Consider the following 22,764-nt stretch of genomic DNA (forward strand, 5'->3'; position numbering starts at 1 on the left):
ATAATAGATAATAATAACAAAATTCAGAGTAGGTCATGGGATGGAGAGTTACATCTGCTATGAGGGAGATGAAATTCCCCACATCTTGGATAGCATCACTGAAGCACGTGGAGAAATACGAAATGTTTCACCTGTTCTGACTCTAACTTGGCCCAGATTATCGCCCTTTTGCAGATTATTTCACGTGCCTCTGTGGGGAGACAATGCTACGGCTCTGCATACATTCCATAGCACTTCTTTGTGATTAGTATCATAAACGCATTATACTCTAACTTGGCCTCAGTTTTCCATCTCTCCATCTTCAGTGTTAAGTTGTAAGAAGAGATTAGGATTAGGATACGGTGAGTGTGTAGAGCTGTGGCATTGTCTTTTTCCGCCACTGAGACACGTGAAATATAGGCTGGAAAAGGACGAAAATCTAGGCCAGGTCAGAGTGAAAAGAGTATAGTGTCTGGCTTTTCTTACAGCTCAGCGTTCAAGATGAAGAGATGAGAATTTTAGGCCAGAAGCAAAAAGATTCTAACCGCGGTTTATGAAGTGGTATGCAGGCTAACAGTGGTATATTCTCAGAGGTGATTTAAATTGAATTTGAGGGTTTATAACTTCGTGTACTCAATTTTGATAAGACGACCCTGAAAGATGTAATCCACACTCTCTCTCTCTCTCTCTCTCTCTCTCTCTCTCTCTCTCTCTCTCTCACACACACACACACACACACACACACACACACACACAAACACCCCGTACTATACAATCTTATCGGAAGGTTATACAATTAACCGTATCTTGTTTTTTCTGCCTAACACACACACACACACACACACACACACACACCGTACTATACAATCTTATCGGAAGGTTATACAATTAACCATATCTTGTTTTTTCTGCGTAACACACACACACACACACACACACACACACACACACACACACACACACACACACACACATCATAGACTGGGTACTAACATTATCATTATTATTATTATTATTATTATTATTATTATTATTATTATTATCATTGTTATCATTATTATTATTATTGTTGTTGTTCTTGTTTTTCTTGCTATTGATAATGATGATACTACAACCACCTCCATCACCACCACCACCACCACCACTACTACTGCTACTACAACTACTATTACTCATCATCCCCCTTTCCCAGGTCAGGCAGTGGCCCACAACCTGACAGGGAGCGGGTATACTGTGTCTGCCGCCCTGGACACCAACCCTGCCTGCCTCGCCTCCCTGCCCCCTGCCACGCCAATCATGTCCACCCCTGCTGAGGTCATGGCGGCCTCCGATGTTATCTTTACCTGTAAGTTGGTGTTGTTTTATTGTTTTGATTTGCCTGTGAATTTGTTGTGTATATTTTGAGGACTGTGTTTGTCTCTCTCTTTCCCTGACTCTGCCTCTCTGTCTCGGTCTCGGCCTCCCTCTTTCTCTTCCTCTGTCTCTGTCTCGTCCTCCCCCTTTCTCTGCCTCTGTCTCTGCCTCGCTCTGTCTCTGTCTGTCTATCTTCTGACTTGTTTACTTGTGAGTTGGCTTTGTGTTTATTGCTTTGTTTGTGAATTTTCTGTGTTTATTTTGGGAATAGTGTTTAAATCTGTCTCTACCTTTGTTTCTGTCTGTTGTGTTTATCTGTAAGTTGGACTGATGTTTTACTGAGCTTATTTATTTCACCCCTGCCAAACCTAGCTTCCCTCACCCCCGCCAAACCCAGCTTCTCTCACCCCCGCCAAACCCAGCTTCTCTCACCCCCGCTACCTTCCCCCCAGGCCTACCCAAGCCCCCTAGCGTGAAGGCGGTGGCGGAGGGGCCTGGGGGACTCCTGGACGCCATCACCCCGGGAAAGATCTGGGTTGACCACTCCACCACCGAGTTTGAACAGACGGAGGTGAGGTGTGACGTTATTTATATTTTTAACCTGAAATAAATAAATACATACATAAATGAATAGATTGCTATGGATAAATAAATAATTAACGAACTGACGAAATCGAAGCGTTTGGGTGAGTTATGCACGGATGAAAACATGGCGAGAATTAGGTTTTCCTGTTTTGTATTTGATAGCTGACGGATTGGCTCTGTCTGGAGGGTGTACAGGAAGTGCATCTGTAAATATAATACGTAAATAATTAAATAAATGAAAAACTAAATGTAGATGCCTGTGTGTTAGTCAGGATTGCATGGACTTGAAGAGTGAGTGAACGAGCGGAAAATTTGGTTGGGTCGCTTTATCTGTCCTTATTTTTTAGGTCACGTGTCATCCATGAATGGGAAAAAGGTGAAGATTTATTGTTATTATTATTATTAGTATTATGATGATTATTATTATTGTTGTTGATGCTGTTGTTGTTATTATACTGCTACTACTACCACTACTACTTCTACTGTCATCATCATCATCATCAGCTTAGTGAATTGTACCTACCTCTTCCCGTACCCTGCTAACCCCCGTCTGCCACAGCGGTACATGGGCGTGGTGCAGGGGGCAGGGGGGTACATGCTGGAGGCGCCCATCACGGGGGGCCTGGACGCGCTGAAGAAGGGGCAGATGGTGGCGTATCTGGGGGGAGACAGCAAAGTGGCTCAGGCCGTTATGCCGCTCCTCAAGGTTGTATCTGTTTTTACTTTTATCTATCTGTTTATCTGTTCATCCTCTCCTCTCCTCTCCTCTCTCTCTCTCTCTCTCTCTCTCTCTTAACTGTTATGATTGGGTTGGGGATATAATTGACTGGTGCGGGGTGTTGTACTGGTGGGGTGGGGTGGGTCACTTACCCACTGACGGATATAGGAGTCATTTTGACCCTTTGAATCAACCACTCCTCAGAACACTATTTGAATCCATTGTGTAGTAAAGCTGCCCTCCCATATCAGTCTTGTTCAAACTGGCTGCTACATTTATTTATACATTTACTTATTTATTTATTTATTTATTTATTTATTAAACTGCAGGCGTCGTACAGTAAGGTGTTCTACGTGGGCGAGACGGTGGGAGCGGCCATGGTGATCAAGGTGGTGTCCAATATGCTGTGCTGTGTTCACGTCGTCGCCATGTCTGAGGCTCTCATGCTAGGTAAGCCTCTGGGCCATCATATTCCAGGGCACAGCTCGTGGCACTTCTCCCAGAGGGATTTATTCAGCATATACTAGACCTTAACATTCTCTTGCATGCTATTTATATCGCTCTATATTTACGTATTTTGCATTAATTACAAATAAGAAAATACAGAGGTGTAATGCTCAGAATGAATCGCTTGTAACAGGGTGTATGTAATATGGCCCCAAGGTTTATGCTTTATAATCATATCTTGGATGCAAGCAACAATTTCATTTATCTTAATCCACATCTTTGTCAGCTAATTCTACGTTTCTACTTCGCTAGTAAATACTGCAAATCATAACTTTTTACATTATCAGTGGTATATCATGTATTTCATTGGATTTTTTTTTTTTTTTTTTTTTGTATAAGTGGATATCTATTTTTCGTCGCTTTCATTTTCTTGCCAGGTGTATGTTAGGGTGGACTAAAATAAAAACTCTAGGCTTTCTCTCAATAATTTATGATTGATAGGGAACATACTTAGTTAACTCGCTACAAAATGCACCCAAACTGGAATAAGCACCTGTCTGAGTCCACTTACCCTCCAAAACCCTGAGATAAACGCCTGTCTGAGCCTGTCTACCTTCCAAAGCTATCGTTAAACGCCTGTCTGAGCCTATCTACCCTCCCAGACCATAGATAAACGCCTGTCTGAACCTGTCTACCCTCCAATGCCATTGATAAACCCCTGCCTGAGCCTAGCTACCTTCCACAACCATAGGTAAACTCCTGTCTGAACCTATGTACCCTCCAAAACCCTGCAATGAGCGCCAATCTGAGCCTGTCTACCTTCCAGAATCATAGATAAACGCCTGTCTACCCTTCAAAACGCAGGCAAACGTGCGAATATCGACTTGCGCAAATTCTGGGACGCAATCCGCCTGAGCGTGGGCAACAGCTTCGTATGGGAGACGGCCGCCCCTGTGGTCTTCAACGGCGGCGACTACGACCCGGGTTTCTCCTTTGACCTACAGAACAAGGACCTGCAGTTGGGATACGACATGGCCAGGAAATTTAAGGTTAGGAATGAAACAAGAACAGCTGAGGAAGAGTAATTCAGTAGATGCAGAACCGTATGGACTTGGCTAGAGTGAACCGCCTTTTTTATGATAATTCTTGGCTTGTTTACTTTTGGTTTTGATTTTTTGACTGACTGGGCTGTTGTTAGAGATGCTTCCCTATCTAAGAAGAAATTTTTCTCTGGAAATGACTGGTGGTGGTCTAGAGGCTTAAATCAGAGGGTTGATTGAGGTTTACTGATCACACAATTCCTCTCAGGGAACCCAGCCCAACTCACCGTAAGTTAACACAACCCAGTCCAACCCAGCCTAACCTAACCAAATTTAACCAAACCGAGAACTCAACCTAACCCAACTTTCCCTAACCCAACCTTATCTAACCCAATCGTACCTAACCCAGCCTAACCCAGAATTCAATGCTCCAACAGATTCCGATTTCCAGTAGCCTACACCAGTTGGCCTATGAACTGAGCCTAACCTAAGCAGACAACCAACCTCAAATCTAGCCTACCTTTCCACTCCCCGCCAGGTACCGATGCCCGTCCACCAGCTAACCCTCAGTACTTACCGGCATTGCGAGTACCAGTTCGGTCCCCAGGGCGGCTGCTATATGGTGCCCCGAGCCCTGGAGGAGGCGCTGGGGGAGTCGCTGAGGGTGCCGGGCTTCGAAGAATGGGAGTATAATAACGTGATACACAAGGGGTCACTGAATGTCACACACGAGGGGATTGAACAGGAGGAGGATTGAGAGAGAGAGAGAGAGAGAGAGAGAGAGAGAGAGAGAGAGAGAGAGAGAGAGAGAGAGAGAGAGAGAGAGAGAGAGAGAGACAGACAAACAGACAGACAGACAGACAGAATCTTAACTTGAAATAATCTCAGTCAAAATAAAGAATCCACCCAAACAGCTTACTTTTTATTCAACCCGCTCAACCCTAAGACATTTTTTTTCTTGCTGTTGTTGGTGTGGTTCCAGGTTCATCTAAAACGTGAACCCAGTGGACTGCAGGTTTCCTCCTTCTTCAGCCCACCGTCAACTCTTTAAGGAATGAACGAGAAGCTGAGTGCGGATGGCTATATATCGGTGCCACCAGACGATTTTATTCAGACTGGGGGATATTTATTTAGGGAGGAGTTCAATGGAGAAGATTTTTGATATCAGAGTTAAAATTAAACGTCTGGAGGTAGCAATTAAGACATATATGTAAAAAAAGATGGTATTGTTGTAAAGAGGTTGAAGTATCAGTTAAATATAGTTACCTTTGTATTTGTTTCCCTTCGTTTAAATATGGTGGTTGTGGTGGTGATACCTGGTGATGACAACGACGACGATGATGATGATGATAAATATGCCATCATTAATCATATATCACTTGTTAATAAAATTTCCATCAGATTAACTCCAGACCACTGTGACGTGTTCATAGCTTTCCAGAGCCCCGTAGAAGCGAGGGGTGTCATCTACCACATCTACCTCCAAATGTCTCTTCTAAATTGAATAAAATCGTCTGAAAATAGCAAGAATAAAATGGAAGAAGACGTCATTGGACTGAATAATTTAATGGTTTGCTTATATTATTTCCACAATCGAAATACACATCAACTGTGGGGAAATGACTGAGGATCATGTTAAAAATGCATCAACGGCGCAAACAGGAACAGAATACTCGTAGGCCTGTACTAAGGCGTGGCCCTAATGAAAGACATACACATCAGAGGAAATGTAACCACTGATCTCTCGTTAATATCGGATAGTGTGGTGCAGTGGAGAGTTACGTATCCAGTGCTAGGGATTGTTTGGTGTACAGTGAATTATGATGAAGAATGTACCACGACGGTGGTTCTACTGGTTAGTGGACCCAGGCTTATCTGGACGTGAACCCGCTGGACATTAGGCTGGTAACTAGTTAACTTTCTCCTGCAGTCCACCATCCTCCTTTCGGGGGATAGAAAAGGAGCTGTCGTAAGTTGTATAAAAGGAGCCGCCCACTTTCCTTGTCTGTTCACCACCACCACAACAATGCCACCACATGAAGATCTCCCTCACCAGTACCAGTGACTTATATTCGTTATTAATGCCTTTCCTACGAGGACGTCTTTTTAATTTCGTTCATACTGTTTCCAGACGACTCTATTCAGATTGAGGGAAACTTTCCGTCCTGCAATTTTCATAGACCCCTGCATCCTCCTTAGCTGAATAAAATAGTTAAGCAACTATAGAATCAAAATTACGTTATCGGGCGGAAGAGGTCAAGCTGGCAGTTATCGTAGACAATATCAAGTCAGTTAATTCAAGAGGAGGGTAACAAGGAAAAAGAAAAATCTCTCTCTCTCTCTCTCTCTCTCTCTCTCTCTCTCGTTGAAAGCGAAGTCAGGAGAAGGGATTTGGCGCGCTGCGTGTGGGCGCCAAAGAATAAAAAATCTTCGAAACTGGCTCGGTATTAACTGAAATCAGCCTCATCCCTCACCTAACAGAGCAATTTTTCAGGACAGATAAAATCGTTTGATGATAGCCAACGTAATATTCTATTTTATCCCAGTTATACTATGAAATTTTCGCCGTACTTGGACCCAAGGACTGTGCTTGGACCCAGCTCCTGTAGAAATGCAAGTCGGTGGTCGAAGGTTATATGTTAACATGTCTAATTTTTGCACAAAACATCACTACCACGAGTATTATTTTACACTATTTGGTTCACATAATAACAAGACGTAGATAGTGCAAACTTTCAATCAACCTTCAAAAATACGTCTCCGTGGCATTATAATAATTTAAAGTTGCTGTTAATAAGCTCGGTTCTATCCTCCGTTTCATGCTATATCATCAGTAGATTCAAGCAATTGTTTGCTGTGTGTATGATGTAGAGCAACGACTGGAGGCTAAGAAGTAGCGTTTCCTACAAATTATCAAACCTCTTTCTTCCATCCCTGTCAGGGATTGGGACAAGCAGTGACGTCATATGGCGGAAAACAACAAACAGACGATGCACCATTAATCATCCTTATTTCATCTCACCTTCGTCGTGAAACCCACTCATTTGGTGCTGTTTGGGCTAGATCATTTACCAACTCTCATCACTTTTGAAATCAGGGAAACGTTCCACTCATTTATATGTATAATTATATTTTGACATTTCCATACCAGAAGGACCTAAAGTGAGGGGGGCGCTCAGTCAGGGACAACAAGGGTGGAGTGGCTTTCAAACTTTAGACTATTTGGACCTTTAAAATCGCCTGTAATTTAACCAGTTTGTAATATTTTGTGCTTGAATGATTTTGGATTATGTGAGTGCCATTTACTAGTGAATCCGACCCCAAAATACAGTGAAAAGTGAAGTTGTAATTGACAGAGAAAGACCCGCCGAGATGAGCGACTCGACCCAGGAGGCGGTGCACTAAAAAAGGGATTCTTTACGTCTCCGTAGGCCAGCCAAGTCATCATGTAGCCACAAGTTTGCCACGTAAGATGGTCAAGCGGAAGCGGACTCTGAGCGTTAAGGAAACTAGTGAATCAGTCCACCAGTCAAGGTAATAGAAATAAAAAAAAAGGAGGCGAAAGCTTTGCTTGAATTCCGCCATCTTTGTTTTGGTTCCGAAGGGGGTCCTGAGGCCTCATCTTTCCAGGAGGTGTTATTCCTTATGAGAATGGTGTACCTGGTTTTCACCTGAGAAATCATAACCTATGATTCCTTTTCCACTGATTTAGTAGTCCATCTTCGGAAAACTTTCTTGGGTTTGGTCGTATAATAGGACAATATATGTGACGATGATATCCAACATGGCTGCCCACTCTAGTTTGATGATGATCACCTCAAGCACAGTATCTAATGCTTGCTGATCCTGTACTTACAGTGTACTTTGATTTCCTTATACTGTACACATAGGCCATCAGTTGTAGCTTAGAAGATTGTTCCTAGCTTTTATAACCAATTTTAAGCCAGGCACTTTTAATTCTTGGCTCTGTGATCTGAGAGGTAGTCATGTCATTGTTGTCATTCATTTCTTATTTTTAACTGATTTGAGTCTTTTTGTAATTGTATTAAATATATATTGCAATTCAGACTCAAGGTTGGTAATGTTGTAACTATTACTGAACTGGAATTATTTCCTAGAAGAAGAGAGATGGAGCCTAGCCTCTCTGTGGGCAAATGTGGTAGGAGTGAGCAGAATCAGCATTTTACCGTGGAAAAAAACTGGATTAGGTAATTGTTCTCTATAGTTACAGTAGAATGGGTTAAGCTAGGTTTGTTTGAATGTATTCTGAGGTGGGTTAAGTTCTTTATTCTTTTCTAGACAGTATTGGTTGCTAGCCCATCCTAACCTAACCTAACTCATAAGGCATTGTTGTTTTGGTAAATTACACAGAACTGATTTGGGGGGGCAGTGAAATAACCTAACCTTATGTCATGTATAATTAGACATGTAACCCTTTAGGTATCATTGCAGTTTATTCACTTAGGCTAGTTAGGTTATCTGATAGGGTAGTTTAATCAGTTAGGTTGGCTTAGTTGGGTAGGGTTAGTTTAGGTTAGAACTAAAATCAGAAAAACCTTGACTGTCCAGAAATGCAAATATACCACCCTTTCACTTGGACAATGTACTCAGGCAAAGATTAGATGGTTTGTTTGTGGAAAATGCTGCCTATGAAATGTTGAAAACTGGTTTCCGGTACCATATTGATGTTATGGTTAAGTTATAATACAAATACCAGTTAATTTAGTTTGGCTGTGGGAAATACTAGCAATTGAAGGGAAAATACTTGTTTCACACAAAAGATAAGAAGCTGTAATACTTGTAACACTGCCTTCCATATCGGGAACGGTATTGATAGTTGTAACCCTAGGCTCATCTGAAGTGAATCCAGTGGAGTGCAGGATGGTTTCTTTTCTCCTGCAGTCCACCATCCTCTTAGTAGGGGACATGGAGGGGAATGAGGAATGTTTGTATAGCCAGGCAGTTCCATCACCCACACATCGATGCCATCATGTGAAGGCATTCCCCACCAGCACCATGGGAATGGTAAACCAGAACAACAGCTGTGTGCTCCCACTTTTCATTAGTTTCAGAAGTTTTCAGTGATTGTATTGAGAGTTTGGATGAGTATGATAGGATGGCAGTTTAGCTATGTACTGGTACCGTGTGTTATTCTTGTTTTTTTTTTTTTTTTTTTTTTTTTTTCCAAATTCCTGAAGCAGAAATGTCAGTACTCTATTGTAAGCATTTAGTCACATCTCTGTTATAACACAGAGTGTTTTCATGTCTGTATTCTTAGCAATAAACAGGATGAATGTATTTTTAGATATTTTTGGTTGATTATGAACAGTCTTATTTTAGGTACGCTACCGGTATTTTTTTCAGCTTTAATTAGACTAGTCAGGTATGGTTAGGTTACTGGTATGTCAGTGATGGTTTGGGTAGGGTAATATGGTTGGGTCAGATAAGTTTTGTAAGGATAGGTCAGCTGTGGTTAGGTTGTTAATTTTGGTTAACTGCAGGTTAGGGTTAAGTTGGTCTCATATTATTCAGGTAAATCTGTTATGGTTAGGTCAGGTCAGTTATATTTAGGTCAGATCACATATGGTTAGGCATGGTTAACTCAGTGTTTGGTTATGGACATGTACCAGTATAGAATTGCCCATTATTCATTGTGAGGGCAGCCACATTAATGTTTCACATTATGTTATCCATTCTTGTCATAACTGAAACAGTACGTACCGGTACCACATGATCGCATTATTTTGCACTGATTATTGTGCATCATTCCACAGCAATACTGACCATGGGAACTGTTATTTTGTACTTACTACTTTACTCTATTTCCACAGCGAGACCGACCATGGGAACTGTGATACAAAGCGCCCAAAGACTCAGCATGGCAACCCTCCTGGGAAGGTAGTTGATGGTGGGGTTGGGGGGCTGGAGGCAATGTCCCCCACCCCACCCAACACTGCTGCTGTCTCACCCACACCAACTTCATCACTCACTGCCACAACCACAACAAACACAGATGAAGGTGATACATTACTCTGATTTGAGTCATTTATACAAACACAAATGAAGGTGATACAGTACCGGTACTCTGATTTGAGTCATTACAAATGCAAATGAAGGTGATACAGTATCGGTACTCTGATTTGAGTCATTTATACAAATACAAATGAAGGTGATCATGATTAGGAGCTTCTTTATATGCACACAAATGAAGGTGATCATGATTTGGAGCTTCTTTTTATGCACACAAATGAGGGTGATCATGATTAGGAGCTTCTTTACACTTACACAAATGACGGTGATGTACAGTACTGATTTGGAGCCATTTATTTTAAGAGATGTAGCCATATTGGCTCAGTCGTAGTGTGATAGGTATGAAGTTAAACAGAAGACTTGTCACCATATTGAAGGGTTAACGGTGTATTCTATGCATCCTCGTCAGGGCCTCCACTGCCAGGAAATTCCAGCCTGCCTCCACCCACCCCTCTGCCACTGCCACATGTGCCTTCTCCTGCTGCCCCAGCCCCACCCCCCCGGCCACCTCTGCAGCTGCGCACTAGTGCACGTGTCCTTAACAAGCAGCGGCGTGAGGAGACCAACAAAGCTGATCCTCCTTCACAAGTCCCTGGGGCTGCTAAAAAACTGGAAGCCTCAGGTTAGTGTTCCCATTATTGTGTATTATACTTAAGCCTGTGTGTGTTAGTTTATGTTATTTATCCCTGCTGGACCAGGTCTTTGTAAGGTAGTTTACATCCTCTGTGTAGTTGTTCTATAACCATTGTAAATTGTACCTAATATGATGCTTGCAGCTTGGCCTGTACAAACCTTCAGTGTGCCTCATATGAGATCTGCAGCTTGGTAATGGTTATCTCCTTTCGCCTGAGGATTATTATTCTGTTTTACTATATTTATGCTATGTCCAAATGATTGTTTAGTTTTTTTTTTTTTTTTTTCTGGAAGGGTTAGATTAAAACCCCATCACTAATAGAGATTCTTTCTGGCAGACAGCACCTTGCCATAGTGAGGTGTGGGAAAGAAAGTGAAGGTTCCTGGATGGACACCACATTTACATCTCCTAGTTAACAGGGACACCATAATAGGTTCCACATCACCTCATTATTTGGTTATATAGTTACCACCCAACCTTGTAAATGATTTCATGGACTACAGAATACCATTAGGCTTGTCACTCAGGGTAAAGTCACCTTAGGAAGAAATAGGCAGCATTGCATCATGAGTGGATGATGGTTGCCAACACCAAGCAGTAACCTCATTAGAATGAAGGCATTAACCTTTGGATCTCAGCTGTATTCAGATATACAGTAGATACATAATTTTTGTGGTTTCTGGAATGGCAGGAGATGTGTGTATCAAATAACTGCAGTTAGATAGCTAGTGGAGAAAGCATACACAAAGGATTACAAGATATTTCTGACATTTATGGTACAATATATAGGATACAGCATCAGTTAGCTTCCCCCTTGCCTTACGTTATATAACCATCAAAGTATTATTCTCCAGCAGATTACCTCATACTCTGATGTTATGTGTATTTAATGTACTGTACTTATTATGTGTGCCTTATGAAGTACAGTAATAGCTACATTACTGGCAAGCAGGTGCAGATGGGGACTATCCAGAAGAGGAGGATGGCCTGGGTAAGAAACGGCGGAGGGCGTGGGAACTCTGGTCAATGGAGGACAAAAATATCTTTTTTGAATCCATCAATGAATGTGGCAAGGATTTTGAGGCCATACAGGTAAGGTATTCTAACACTTATCTGTATGGTAGCCCTTCAGTTATTCCATTTTCCATCAGGTGGATAGACATGATTTGTCCATTTGTTTTATCTTTCTGTATCTCTGTCACTCCACTACCTTATTTTTAACCAGTGGAAAGTTAAAAGGATATTCCCGTTTATCAAAGAAGGATATGAGCCAATATTGGGAAAGGTTTATCCTAGAACAAAGGCACAAAGGTAATTGAATAACAGCTTGGCACAGCGTGAGAGAGTTGCATGTGCAGTATTGAGCACTCATGGTTAACTTGCATTATTTTATTTTATTTTATTTTTCTTGGAAAATAGTATTCAGGTACAGTAATCCTTCGATTATCTGATGTAATAGAGCCAAAGGCATATGTGGAAAGTGGATCCTGTCCAAATAATTGACTTCTTCTCTGGCTCCCCATTGTACATAGATGATGACAAGTGCTCGTGGGCCCTTGGGGCCCCTTGAACTTGCTCTTGTGGAGGGCTCTCGCGCTGCTATAGTTTATTTTAGTTGTACATATGGGCTAAAAATTCTACGGAGATCCTATGTTGGGCGCCTGGAGCGGCTATTTTTTGGTCAAAATGTGATCACTCTTTAAATATAGTAAAAGTTTTTCAATCGTGATGGGACTAAGTTTTTTCACATCAGTGAATTTTTTGCGATTTTTGTGTCAATTTTGGTACGATTTGAATGTGTAGTTTTGGCTGCCCCCAAAACAAACAAACAAACACACACACACACACACACACACACACACACACACACACACACACACACACACACACACACGGCTAGTGCTGTAGTACGTTAGATGATGGAAGCCAGTGTAAAATGCCACTACAGTACATCGTAGAACACTTGATCCTGTTGTTTAACACTGCACTATTTGGTCAAGCAGACCTATAAACCACAGCCAAGCAATTACCATCATCAAACAGATCCATCAACCACAGACAAGCAATCACCACTGGAGGGCCGTACCCTGCAGTGACATGAAAAAATCCTGAAAAAATGGCTGTGTTAGAAAAATGGAGTGGGCACACAAAAAATAATGGTAAAATGAAATAAAATCATGGTAAAATAGAATAAAATCATGGCATAGTACAGTAGGTTAGAATAAAATCAACGTCAATACTCACGATTTGACCATCCCGCATCAGTCTTACTCAGGATCTCCTGCTTCTTCAGAGTCATACTCTCTTCCTTTTCCATGGTGGAGGGGCCATCATCATCACACCCTAGGAAGAGGCATTCAAGGAATAGCAAGGCCTGAAGCAGGAAGGAAACAACTACGAAAGCCATCATGTGCGCTGCCGTAACAACTGTCCAGGGGATGCTGTTCGCTACACTGTCGTCGCGCGGGAACTGAAAACAACCAAGGGGGTCTCTAGCAGACACTGGGTGAACTACCCAGCCAGACAGGGTGGTGCCACTGGGCTATTCCTGCCCTGTCTATCTATCTATCTATTGCTAGACGTCTCAATCCCGTAAGGGGTGGCCATAAACAAATGGCCTCCATGTTGCCCTGTCCAATGCCACCTCACTGCCTTGCTTCTAGCTTACACCTTCCTCTCTCATATACCTCTCCACTCCATCCCTTCATCTCATCCTCGGCCTCCCCCTCCCTCTCCCCCCTCCACCTCACTCGCACACACTTTGCTTGTTAGTCTCTCCACTTGGCCAAACCACCTCATTGTATTTCTCCAAATGCTTTCTGTCACATCCACATCCACACCACAGTGCTCCTTCACTTCCTCATTTGTCAGTCTGTCTCTCCATGTAGTGCCACATGCTCCTCTCAGATAACTCATTTCCACTGCTCTCCATTTTGACTTGTGTCCTTCCAACAAGGTCCTATCTTGCTGGGCAAAAATGTTCACACGGCCATAATTTCCACCCGGACGTATCCATTTTGTCTGGATAAAATGGAAAAATGCACGATTAATGGTTTCGTACAGCCAGATCACAGTGTCCGGGTAATGGACATCATAATAATAGAGGGATTACTGTATTATGTCTTAGGAACATTTATTTACATATTTATTTTTTTCCATCATTGGCATTTCCAAGAGAGTGACTTTGTTGTAAAACTCAAGTTTTAAACAACTGTAGTTTTTGTAAAATTCATGTTGTAAACAACTATAGTTTGTTTACCTCACCTTGTTGAATATTTTTATCCTCTTTCAGCTTGTTTGTGAAGCATAATGGCAGAATAAGACAACTGTGCTGCCCTACATGCTTTCCATAGCAGTTCTCTGTGTCAAGCACCATATAATAATCTCTTGTTACAGCTCAGGATGTGTATTAGATGGCAGTTTTAGGCCAGGTTACAAGTAGACAAAGTAAAATTCATTGATGTCTTCATCCTAACAGAATTACCTGACAACCAAACTGCGCAAGAAAGGTGCACCCCGGAGCCAAGTGAAGAACAAGGACCAGGTGCGTCACTTCTACTACCGCACCTGGCACAAGATATCCAAATACATCACCTTCAATGAGGGTTAGTCCTGCAATTGTTACACTATTCTTTTATGCTTTGATGAATTTTTGCATTTGTTTTGACTCATTCTTTAGAGCCCAGCAGTTAAATTTTTTGTTACAGTTCTTTAAAACAGTGCAGCCTAGTTATGCGATAGTTTTGGGTCAAGTGAAGACTTACGGTATTGCATAACAAATTATCATATAATCAGGTCAATATAACATGAGTTCATGGGACCACAAAGCCTAAAAAGACCTAAAAACAAAACAAAGAAAAAAAAAAAACTGCCAAGCACCTGAAATTTGTCTTATGCTGGTACGAGTCGTCACCAAGGGTCCCCTCCACCCCCAGGATGAGGGACAGTTGGAGGGCCTGGACGACCACTCCACACAAAAAGATACGGTATCACGTCACTTAATATTGCATACTGCACAATTTGTTAAGCACTTTCAGTCTTATTTGGCATTAACCATAGTGTTCCAGTGGTTTTTTTATGCATAAATAAAATGAAAAGCAATGATCACTGCCAGTATAAACAATGGGTGGGCATCTTTGTTCAGTCAGCTATGTAGAGGCCTAGAAAGGGGATGATAGTTGCGTAAGGTTGACACAATTTCAAAGTCACAAGTTTCAGTTTTTCACACAAAAAGTATCACTTTGCTTAAAATACATTGCACTATTTGTTAAGCACTTGCACTGTTATTTGGCAATAACAGTGATGTTTCAGTGGTCTTTCATGCACAGAATAGAACGAAAGGCAACAATCACAGCCAGGGTAAACCCCCTGCAGCCATTTTGGCATGTGTGCATCAGTGCATCTGCAGGAGATTCTGGGAGGTGACTGTCAAAAATATCATTGCAGTGAAATCGCGATTAATTTTTTGACATGGTTCTGAGACAGGGTATAACTTTTTAATTATCGTTGGAGTGATTTATCTCATAGGTTAATGGGGCATCATATAACGAGGCTGCAGTGTAATGTAGTTTGATCTAGATATGTTATGATGTGTAGAATTATTTTAGTGAGACTTGGGAAGTAATGGAGGAGGATATTCATAAGCTGAAATGTACAGCGATGATACTGATTCAGTGGATGTGTAGTTATGCCCTTGAACAGTATTGTAGGGAGGGGGTGTTAAGATTTTAAATGAAGAGTTGTAAGGACAGATGGAACTTGAATGTAATAGTTTTGTGTTGAGAAGAGGTAGATTAAGATGGCTTGGGCATTTGGAGAGGATGGAGTATGACAACTGGGTGCAGAGAGTGATAAGTATGAACATAATAAGTAGAGTTGAGAGGCAGACCAAGGAAGACATGGGAGGTCATACAGAGTGACCTCAGGGATAGAGAACTGCATAAAGAGGCTGTTAGAGATCAAGCAGTGTGGGAAGCCACCAGTAGGTGACCAAGGCTGATGCTTGCAAGCATATTGGGACCTTTTAAAAAACAGTTGACACAAAGTATATGTAATATGATATTGATAATTTGGTATGTTACTGATGCAAGTGACTGTTATATCAATCAGTGGCGTACCTGAGGGGAGGGGGTGGGGGGGAGCTGTTTGAAACTGCTCCCCAGGGGGCCCCAAAAAGCCTTAAAAATTTATAAGCTTTTTTATTAATATATAAAAATTTATATATTTATCATCCCGACAATCCCGACTGAGATATTAGATAAGTTTTGAGAATTAGGGGGGGCTAGGTTCTTTGCAGGGCCCCCTTCCTGGAGGGGGGCCCTGCAAAGAACCTATCCCCCTGGGCCCCCGAATCTCTAGGTACGCCCCTGATATCAATTATACTGTGTTGTTATACACATAGTTCAGCCATAATTACCAGAACGTGAGTTGGCAGAGTAAGGAAAGTGACAAAATTCACTGAAGATTGCAGTAGTTATGGTATAAGCTGTGTTAACAATTTTCATCACTTCCTCTTTATATTTGTTTAATATTTTGTCTTTCAGGGCCATGTACGGTACAGTATATATAAAGTAACAGAAATGGTGGGCTGACCACAAGAGTGTTGGGAATGGTCTTGTTGGCCCCAGTTTAAGAGAGAACAGTGAAAATAAGTCATCAGAAAGGAGCGTGTGGAGAGAGAAACAGATAAATGTGGAAATAGAGTGGTGTGGTGTAGTGGAAATGCTTGAAGGCAGTAGGTGAAAGACTGAAAATAAGATAGAGGGATAGGGTAGTGAGTTTTAAAGGAGGAGAATCTGAGTTGGAGAAAGGGTAGCCAGATGACAGAGGACAGGGTGACATGGAGGCAGTTAGTTTGTGGATATCCCTTACAGGATTTAGGTGTCTGATGAACTGTAGATTGTTGATTTACATAGAACTGAAAATAGGGACCTGAATGTAATGTGGCAGTTGGGTAATGTGTTGTGGGAGGATATTTAACTGCATTTCTTATCACCTGTGTTTGTCAGACCTTAGAACCTGCTGAAGTTTTTGATCTATCTGTCTATTGCCAGATCCCTCAATCCTGTAAAGGATGGCCACAAACAAATCGCCTCCACATCACCCTGTCCCTGGCCATTTCACTGTTCTTCCCCGCCCCTCCTCAGCTCACACATCCCTCTCATATACCTCTCCACTCCATCCCTCCATCTTACCCTCGGCCTCCCCTCCTTCTCCCCTCCACCTCCCTTCCCACTTCCCCCCTCCACCTCACTCATATACACTCCCCTTGTTAATCTCTCACACTTCATCCTGTCCACATGGCCAGACCACCTCAGTGTATTTCTCCTAACACTTTCTATAAAATCCACATCCACACCACAACGTTCCTTCTCTGCCTTATTTGTCAGTCTGTCTCTCCATGTAACTCTACATCCATCCATCCATCCATTGCCAGATGCCATGTATCCCAAACGGGGTGGCCAAGGGCTTAGAGTTAATTGTTTTACAGGGAGGGGCACTAATCCTCCACCAACCCCACTTGACACGTAGGGATGGACAGAGACCGCTGACAGGAGAATGGAACTGGGGACACCCTCAATAGAATGTCAGGCCGCTCCACCGTATCTCACGCTGGTCCTTAATGCTCCACATTTGTAGCTGTGCGCTGCTTGGAAACAGAACTGCGCCAAAGTAGCAAGTGGCTTGGTGAACGCTTCCCAAAGGTTTTACAACTCTGTCAGGAGGCGAACCCGCGCTCACCGGCGTGCGAAACGCACACTCTACCACTGTGGCTCCTCTTAAATAACTCATTTCAACTGCTCTCCATTTTGACTTGTGTCCTTCTAACAAGGTCCAAGCTTCACTTCCATATGTTAGAGTTGGTGTCACAATACTATCATGTCGCCTCACTTCCATATGTTAGAGTTGGTGTCACAATACTATCATGCAGCGACTTTTTTTACTGCCATGCTCACTTCCCTATTTCTTATCAGTGCTTTCAAAGAACAAGCAGCCTTTCTTCCTTGTTGCACTTTTTCAATCATTTCATCCTCCAAACTTGCATCCTTACTCATCACACTACCCAAGTTCTTAAATGCACTCACATTTTCCATTTCCTCATCATCCAACCTCTCTATACATTCAGTGACTTCATTTCTCTTGAAGACCTTAACTTTACTCTTCCCTACATCGTCAACGTCATCGTCATCTGGACCCCCTTTCCCACCCTAGGGCTTGATGAGGAGTAGCAATGTCCAGACAGCCCAAATTTGCCCAATCTGATGGGCCACGCTTCCATTCACTCATCATTCAAGCCCCGGGCATCCTGGCTGTATCGGATATGCCAAAAACATTCATCACGTTCTGTAGCTTCACATAAACATATCCGATTGAGTCAATCCGGATGCTGCCACTTTATATAGGGGTGCCAAATCCCTGATCATGAACTTCTCACAACATTCATCCAGCCAGCTCGATCCCTTGTCACTTCTCTAACCTCACCAACTTCCAAACCTCTCTTCCTCACATACTCATCCACCATATCTCTCCACCTTCTCCTTGGCCTACCTCGCCTCCTCCCTCCTTCAGATTCGCTCAGATATACCTTTTTCACCACTCTTGTTATCCATTCTCTCCACATGACCATGCCATCTCAGTACACTCTTTTTGATTCTGGTGTCCACAGACTTCCTCACTCCACATCTTTCACGAATCACATTATTTCGTATCCTATCCACCCTCTGTACTCCACATACATTCCTCAGGAGTCCCATCTCCACTGCTCTCACTCTTGACTTTTCATTTTCATTCCACACCATAGTCTCACATCCATATGTTAAAGTTGGCACTAACACTACTTCATGTAAGCCTTGTGCACCTGCAACACTCAAGCCTCTGTTTCTTATCAAGGTCTTCAGTGCACCAGTTACTTTTCTTCCTTGTGTCACTCTACTTCTTTTGCACATTTTCCTCTCTTTTCTATCATTGCACCCAGGTATTTGAAGTCTCTCATCAATTTCAGTCGCTCTCTCCATTCACTGTAACATTGCACTGGGAGTTACCTTCTCTATCAGTAACCATCAGTTTACTCTTTTCTACATTTACTCTCAAGGCTCAACACTCACAGACATCAGCAAAACTCCACTATTCTACCAAGTTCTTGTCCAGTATTTGCAAGTAGCACTGCATCATCAGCATACAACAGTTATGAGATACTGTATTCCATCCGTCACCATTCATTACCAATGCCATCCCTCTCTCCATTACTCTACTCGTGTGTTTACTTCACTCATCACCCCATCCATTTATGTGTGTGTGTGCATATATATATATATATATATATATATATATATATATATATATATATATAATGTATATATATATGACTTTACACTCCCTCTTCTGTCTTTCATTCCTTCATTCTTTCCTTTTCCTTCTGCCTGTGGGTGACTCTACACTGAGTGACAAGCCAAATGGTTTCCTGTACACCAGGAAACCATTTACTATGCTGGGTGGTAACCATATAACCAAATTTTGGCGCCTGGTGGTTTAGTGGGTAATTATTGTGCTCCAATCGGATTGAGCCAGTGAAGGTTTATATCCAAGGGGTGGTTGGGGTTTATTGCTCACTTAATACCACTCAGGGATGAGTGAGGCTGGTCACTCTCATCTTAAATGTCAGGACTAACTGCCTAGCCCCGGGCTCCTACGCTTCTCATGGGGCAACGTAGGATTGGATGATGGATGGATATATATATATATATACAGTATATATATATATATATATACTGTATATATATATATATATATATATATATATATATATATATATATATATATATATATATATATATATATATATATATATATATATATATATATATATACTGTATATATATATATATATATATATATATATATATATATATATATTGAACAACCATTAGGACATCACAGAAAGATATGTGTGGTAATTAAATTTGTGAGGTGGTGTCAGGGTTCTAGAGGCATGAGCGATATGTGCATGAGTATCTGGACCATTTCACTGGCTATGCAGTTGATAGTTCTTCCACTTTCATGCATTCTCTTTCCTTCATTTATAGAGGCTGCAGTTCCTACCTCACTCCATCCTTTGGTGGGAGAAAAGGTCAGGATGATGATGATTATATTTTTATTGGCCCTCTTCTCTTATAGGTGTGAAAAAGGCCACCCAGGAGTTATATGGTCTCATCAATTATGGTGAGCTACGAAAGAAAATTGGAAGCAACTTGGATGAGCGACGAGCCCTCAAGCTGCAGGAGCTAATACGTAAAGGCTCCACTAGTGTACGGGTCAAGGGCAAGAGTATCCGTGTTCGCACCCCCATCTGCCGTGCACTCAAGAGGCTCAATCAGATAGAAGGTAACAATTTTGTTTACAACAGATGTATCCATGTTTACATTGCACACTGCTGTCTGCCACACTCTCAAAAGGCTAAATCAGGTAGGTGAGAGTGTTCTGTACGGGCACCTCAAAATGAACAGGTCTTGAATTTTGGCTCTCTGTTATCTGGTTTTTGTTTTTTCTTGGAACAGGCTTGCAGGGTTCTGGCTTTTGGTTCATTCTTCCTTGCATTAAAAAAAAAAAAAAAAAAAAACATGTTTGCACTCCAATTTACCATGCACTTCAGAGGCTCAGTCAGATTGAAGGAAGTCTGGGATGTGTTCAAGCAAAATGCTACTTTAAATAGAGCAGTTGATGAGAAAAACTTTTAGATTATGATTGAGAGGCTAAGAACCCATGAAATACACCTGTCTTACTTCAGAGCAACTTTATAATGAATCACAAATAACTTCAGGTGAAGAGGAGATCGTTATGATGAATCACAAATAACTTCAGGTGAAGAAGAGATCGTTATAATGAATCACAAATAACTTCAGGTGAAGAGGAGATCGTATGGTAGCCTAATTGATCTGCCACCTGATAAGAGATCAACTTTAAACGAGGGTTAATTGTTTAATGTTTTATTTGTTTATTAACTTAATAGGGGGTACTAATGCATCATACCAGGTACTGGTTTGATTATTATATGGATAGTGGGAGGTGGGGGCGCTCACCATCCACTCACTTGATGTAATGCTGCTCTCGGGTGACTGCCCTTTCCTTTTTTTCGTTCCTTCTTCCGTCCTCTTCTGTCTTTCCGTCTTTCTTTCCTCTTCCTTATGCCTACGGGTGACTCTACACTTCCTCTTCTGTCTTTTTATCCTTCATTCTTTCCTCTTCCTTCTGCCTGTGGGTGAGTATACACTAAGTGACAAGCCAAATGGTGTTCTGTACACCAGGAAACCATTTACTACTTTGTTTGGTAACCACATAACCAAATTATGTGCCTGGTGGTTTAGTGGGTAATTAAGGCACTCTGAGATGGAGCCTGTGCAGGTTTCTATCCAAGGGGAGGTTGGGGTTTATTGCTTACATAACGCCACTCAGGGATGAGTGAGGCTGGTTACTCTCATCTTAAATGTCAAGACTAACTTGCCTAGCCCCGGGCTCCTACGCATCTCATGGGGCAACACAGGAATAGATGATGATGATGATACTCTCCTCCCACACTGGTAGTAGCTATCTATTGTTCTGCCTTCATAGGACATACTTCTGCATAGTTTCTCAAGGCAGGTACTGTTGATTGTCATAGATATGGGCCAGAAGGAGTATTTGATCTTAGGAAATATTATAGGTCTAGATAGTTACCAAGAATGTAATGAGCATGATTTGGCTTGGTAAACCCATTAATAAAGAGGGGCTGTATTGTACAAAAAACCCATGCACAAGTATGTATGGTATTTTAACTATTGTGGAAATGCTAACTACCCTCATGCCTCCACTTCTCTCATTTTCTCTCCTCCCATCCTCCTACCATTGTACCTCACATGCCTGCATAACTCATGTGGATATGGTAACCAGTAACTCACGTGCCTGCTTAGCTCCTTCCCCCTTACTATTTTTTTAATCAGCCCATACCCCACTGACCGGGCTAATGTATGGCTCGGCCTGCACTATAGGTGCAAGGAATCTGTAAACGAACCAACAAACGAACGAGCTCTTGTGGATATGGTAGCCAGTAACTCACATGCCTGCTTAACTCTTGTGGATGTGGTAACCAGTAACTCACATGCCTGCTTAACTCTTGTGGATGTGGTTGCCAGCCTCTTGTCTATACTTCTTTGAATATCACTCTTCCCCTACTTGTGTATCCTTTCATAAGCCTGGTGTCCCTCCTACAGAGCACCGGGAACACACAGAGCTACGAGTGCCAACCAGTGTGACAGTGGAAATTGTGCCAGGTAGTGTTCATGCCTGGTGCCACGTGCAGGGTCGGGCTCACAACCCTCGTGTTCGTCTGACCTGCCCCCTCCAGCGCCCCCTGGCCACCATTATCACACACCTCCAGCAGAAGTGGCGACACTCAAACCTCAAGCTTGTATCCTTTTATTGTGTGTGCTCATCTTTGCAGTTGGGAGAAAAAATATAGTATTATCCCAGTATCCCTTGCACTTCACACAAGGGGATCGAATGAGGTGTGGTAACCTCACTGCCCAGCACTTTTTTTTTCTTTTTTTCTTTTTTTAAATACCTCATTCAGCACAGGTTGGGGAATAGACTGCATCTGAGGGTTTGTCTCCTTTAATTTCAAAGAGTTATGCTTTAGAAATCTGCACCACCACATGAAGAGGTCAAATGTATGAGGATCAAGCAATGCTTATATGCTTTCAGGGAGTATGAACAAAATGATTGTTGTCTTTCAGAAAAGATGGCTATTTATGTGTGTGATTTTGTGCTGTGTTCAGATTACAACACTGGTATAATTCTTAATGGTAGTTGTACCTTTGCCAGATGCTTTATCCACCTTCAGAAAGGCCACTTATAGTAAAGGCATGAGAGACAGTTTCTGTTATCTTTTTCGGTATGATAACTTTTAATGTGTTTATACTGCCCAGGAGATGGTAGGTGGCAATGAC

The 22,764-nt window shown here is 42.0% G+C and overlaps 1 protein-coding gene and 1 pseudogene across 1 annotated transcript in view; both read left to right on the top strand.

Moving 5' to 3' along the window:
* LOC145403395 (2-(hydroxymethyl)glutarate dehydrogenase-like) overlaps positions 1 to 5,626 on the top strand; it is a 6,597-nt pseudogene extending 971 nt beyond the window's left edge.
* A 1,968-nt stretch (positions 5,627 to 7,594) lies between these two features.
* Positions 7,595 to 22,764, top strand: part of crm (cramped chromatin regulator) — a 35,475-nt gene continuing 20,305 nt past the window's right edge. The window contains exons 1-7 of the mRNA XM_080275178.1: positions 7,595 to 7,656; positions 9,954 to 10,141; positions 10,562 to 10,774; positions 11,739 to 11,878; positions 14,265 to 14,391; positions 19,961 to 20,167; positions 22,030 to 22,226. Coding sequence (XP_080131304.1) covers positions 7,595 to 7,656; positions 9,954 to 10,141; positions 10,562 to 10,774; positions 11,739 to 11,878; positions 14,265 to 14,391; positions 19,961 to 20,167; positions 22,030 to 22,226 — 1,134 coding nt within the window. The remainder of the gene's footprint in view (positions 7,657 to 9,953; positions 10,142 to 10,561; positions 10,775 to 11,738; positions 11,879 to 14,264; positions 14,392 to 19,960; positions 20,168 to 22,029; positions 22,227 to 22,764) is intronic.

Source organism: Coenobita brevimanus, chromosome 60, assembly GCF_032717465.1.
Source record: "Coenobita brevimanus isolate Jiangsu-jjx chromosome 60, ASM3271746v2, whole genome shotgun sequence".
Lineage (NCBI taxonomy): Eukaryota > Metazoa > Arthropoda > Malacostraca > Decapoda > Coenobitidae > Coenobita > Coenobita brevimanus.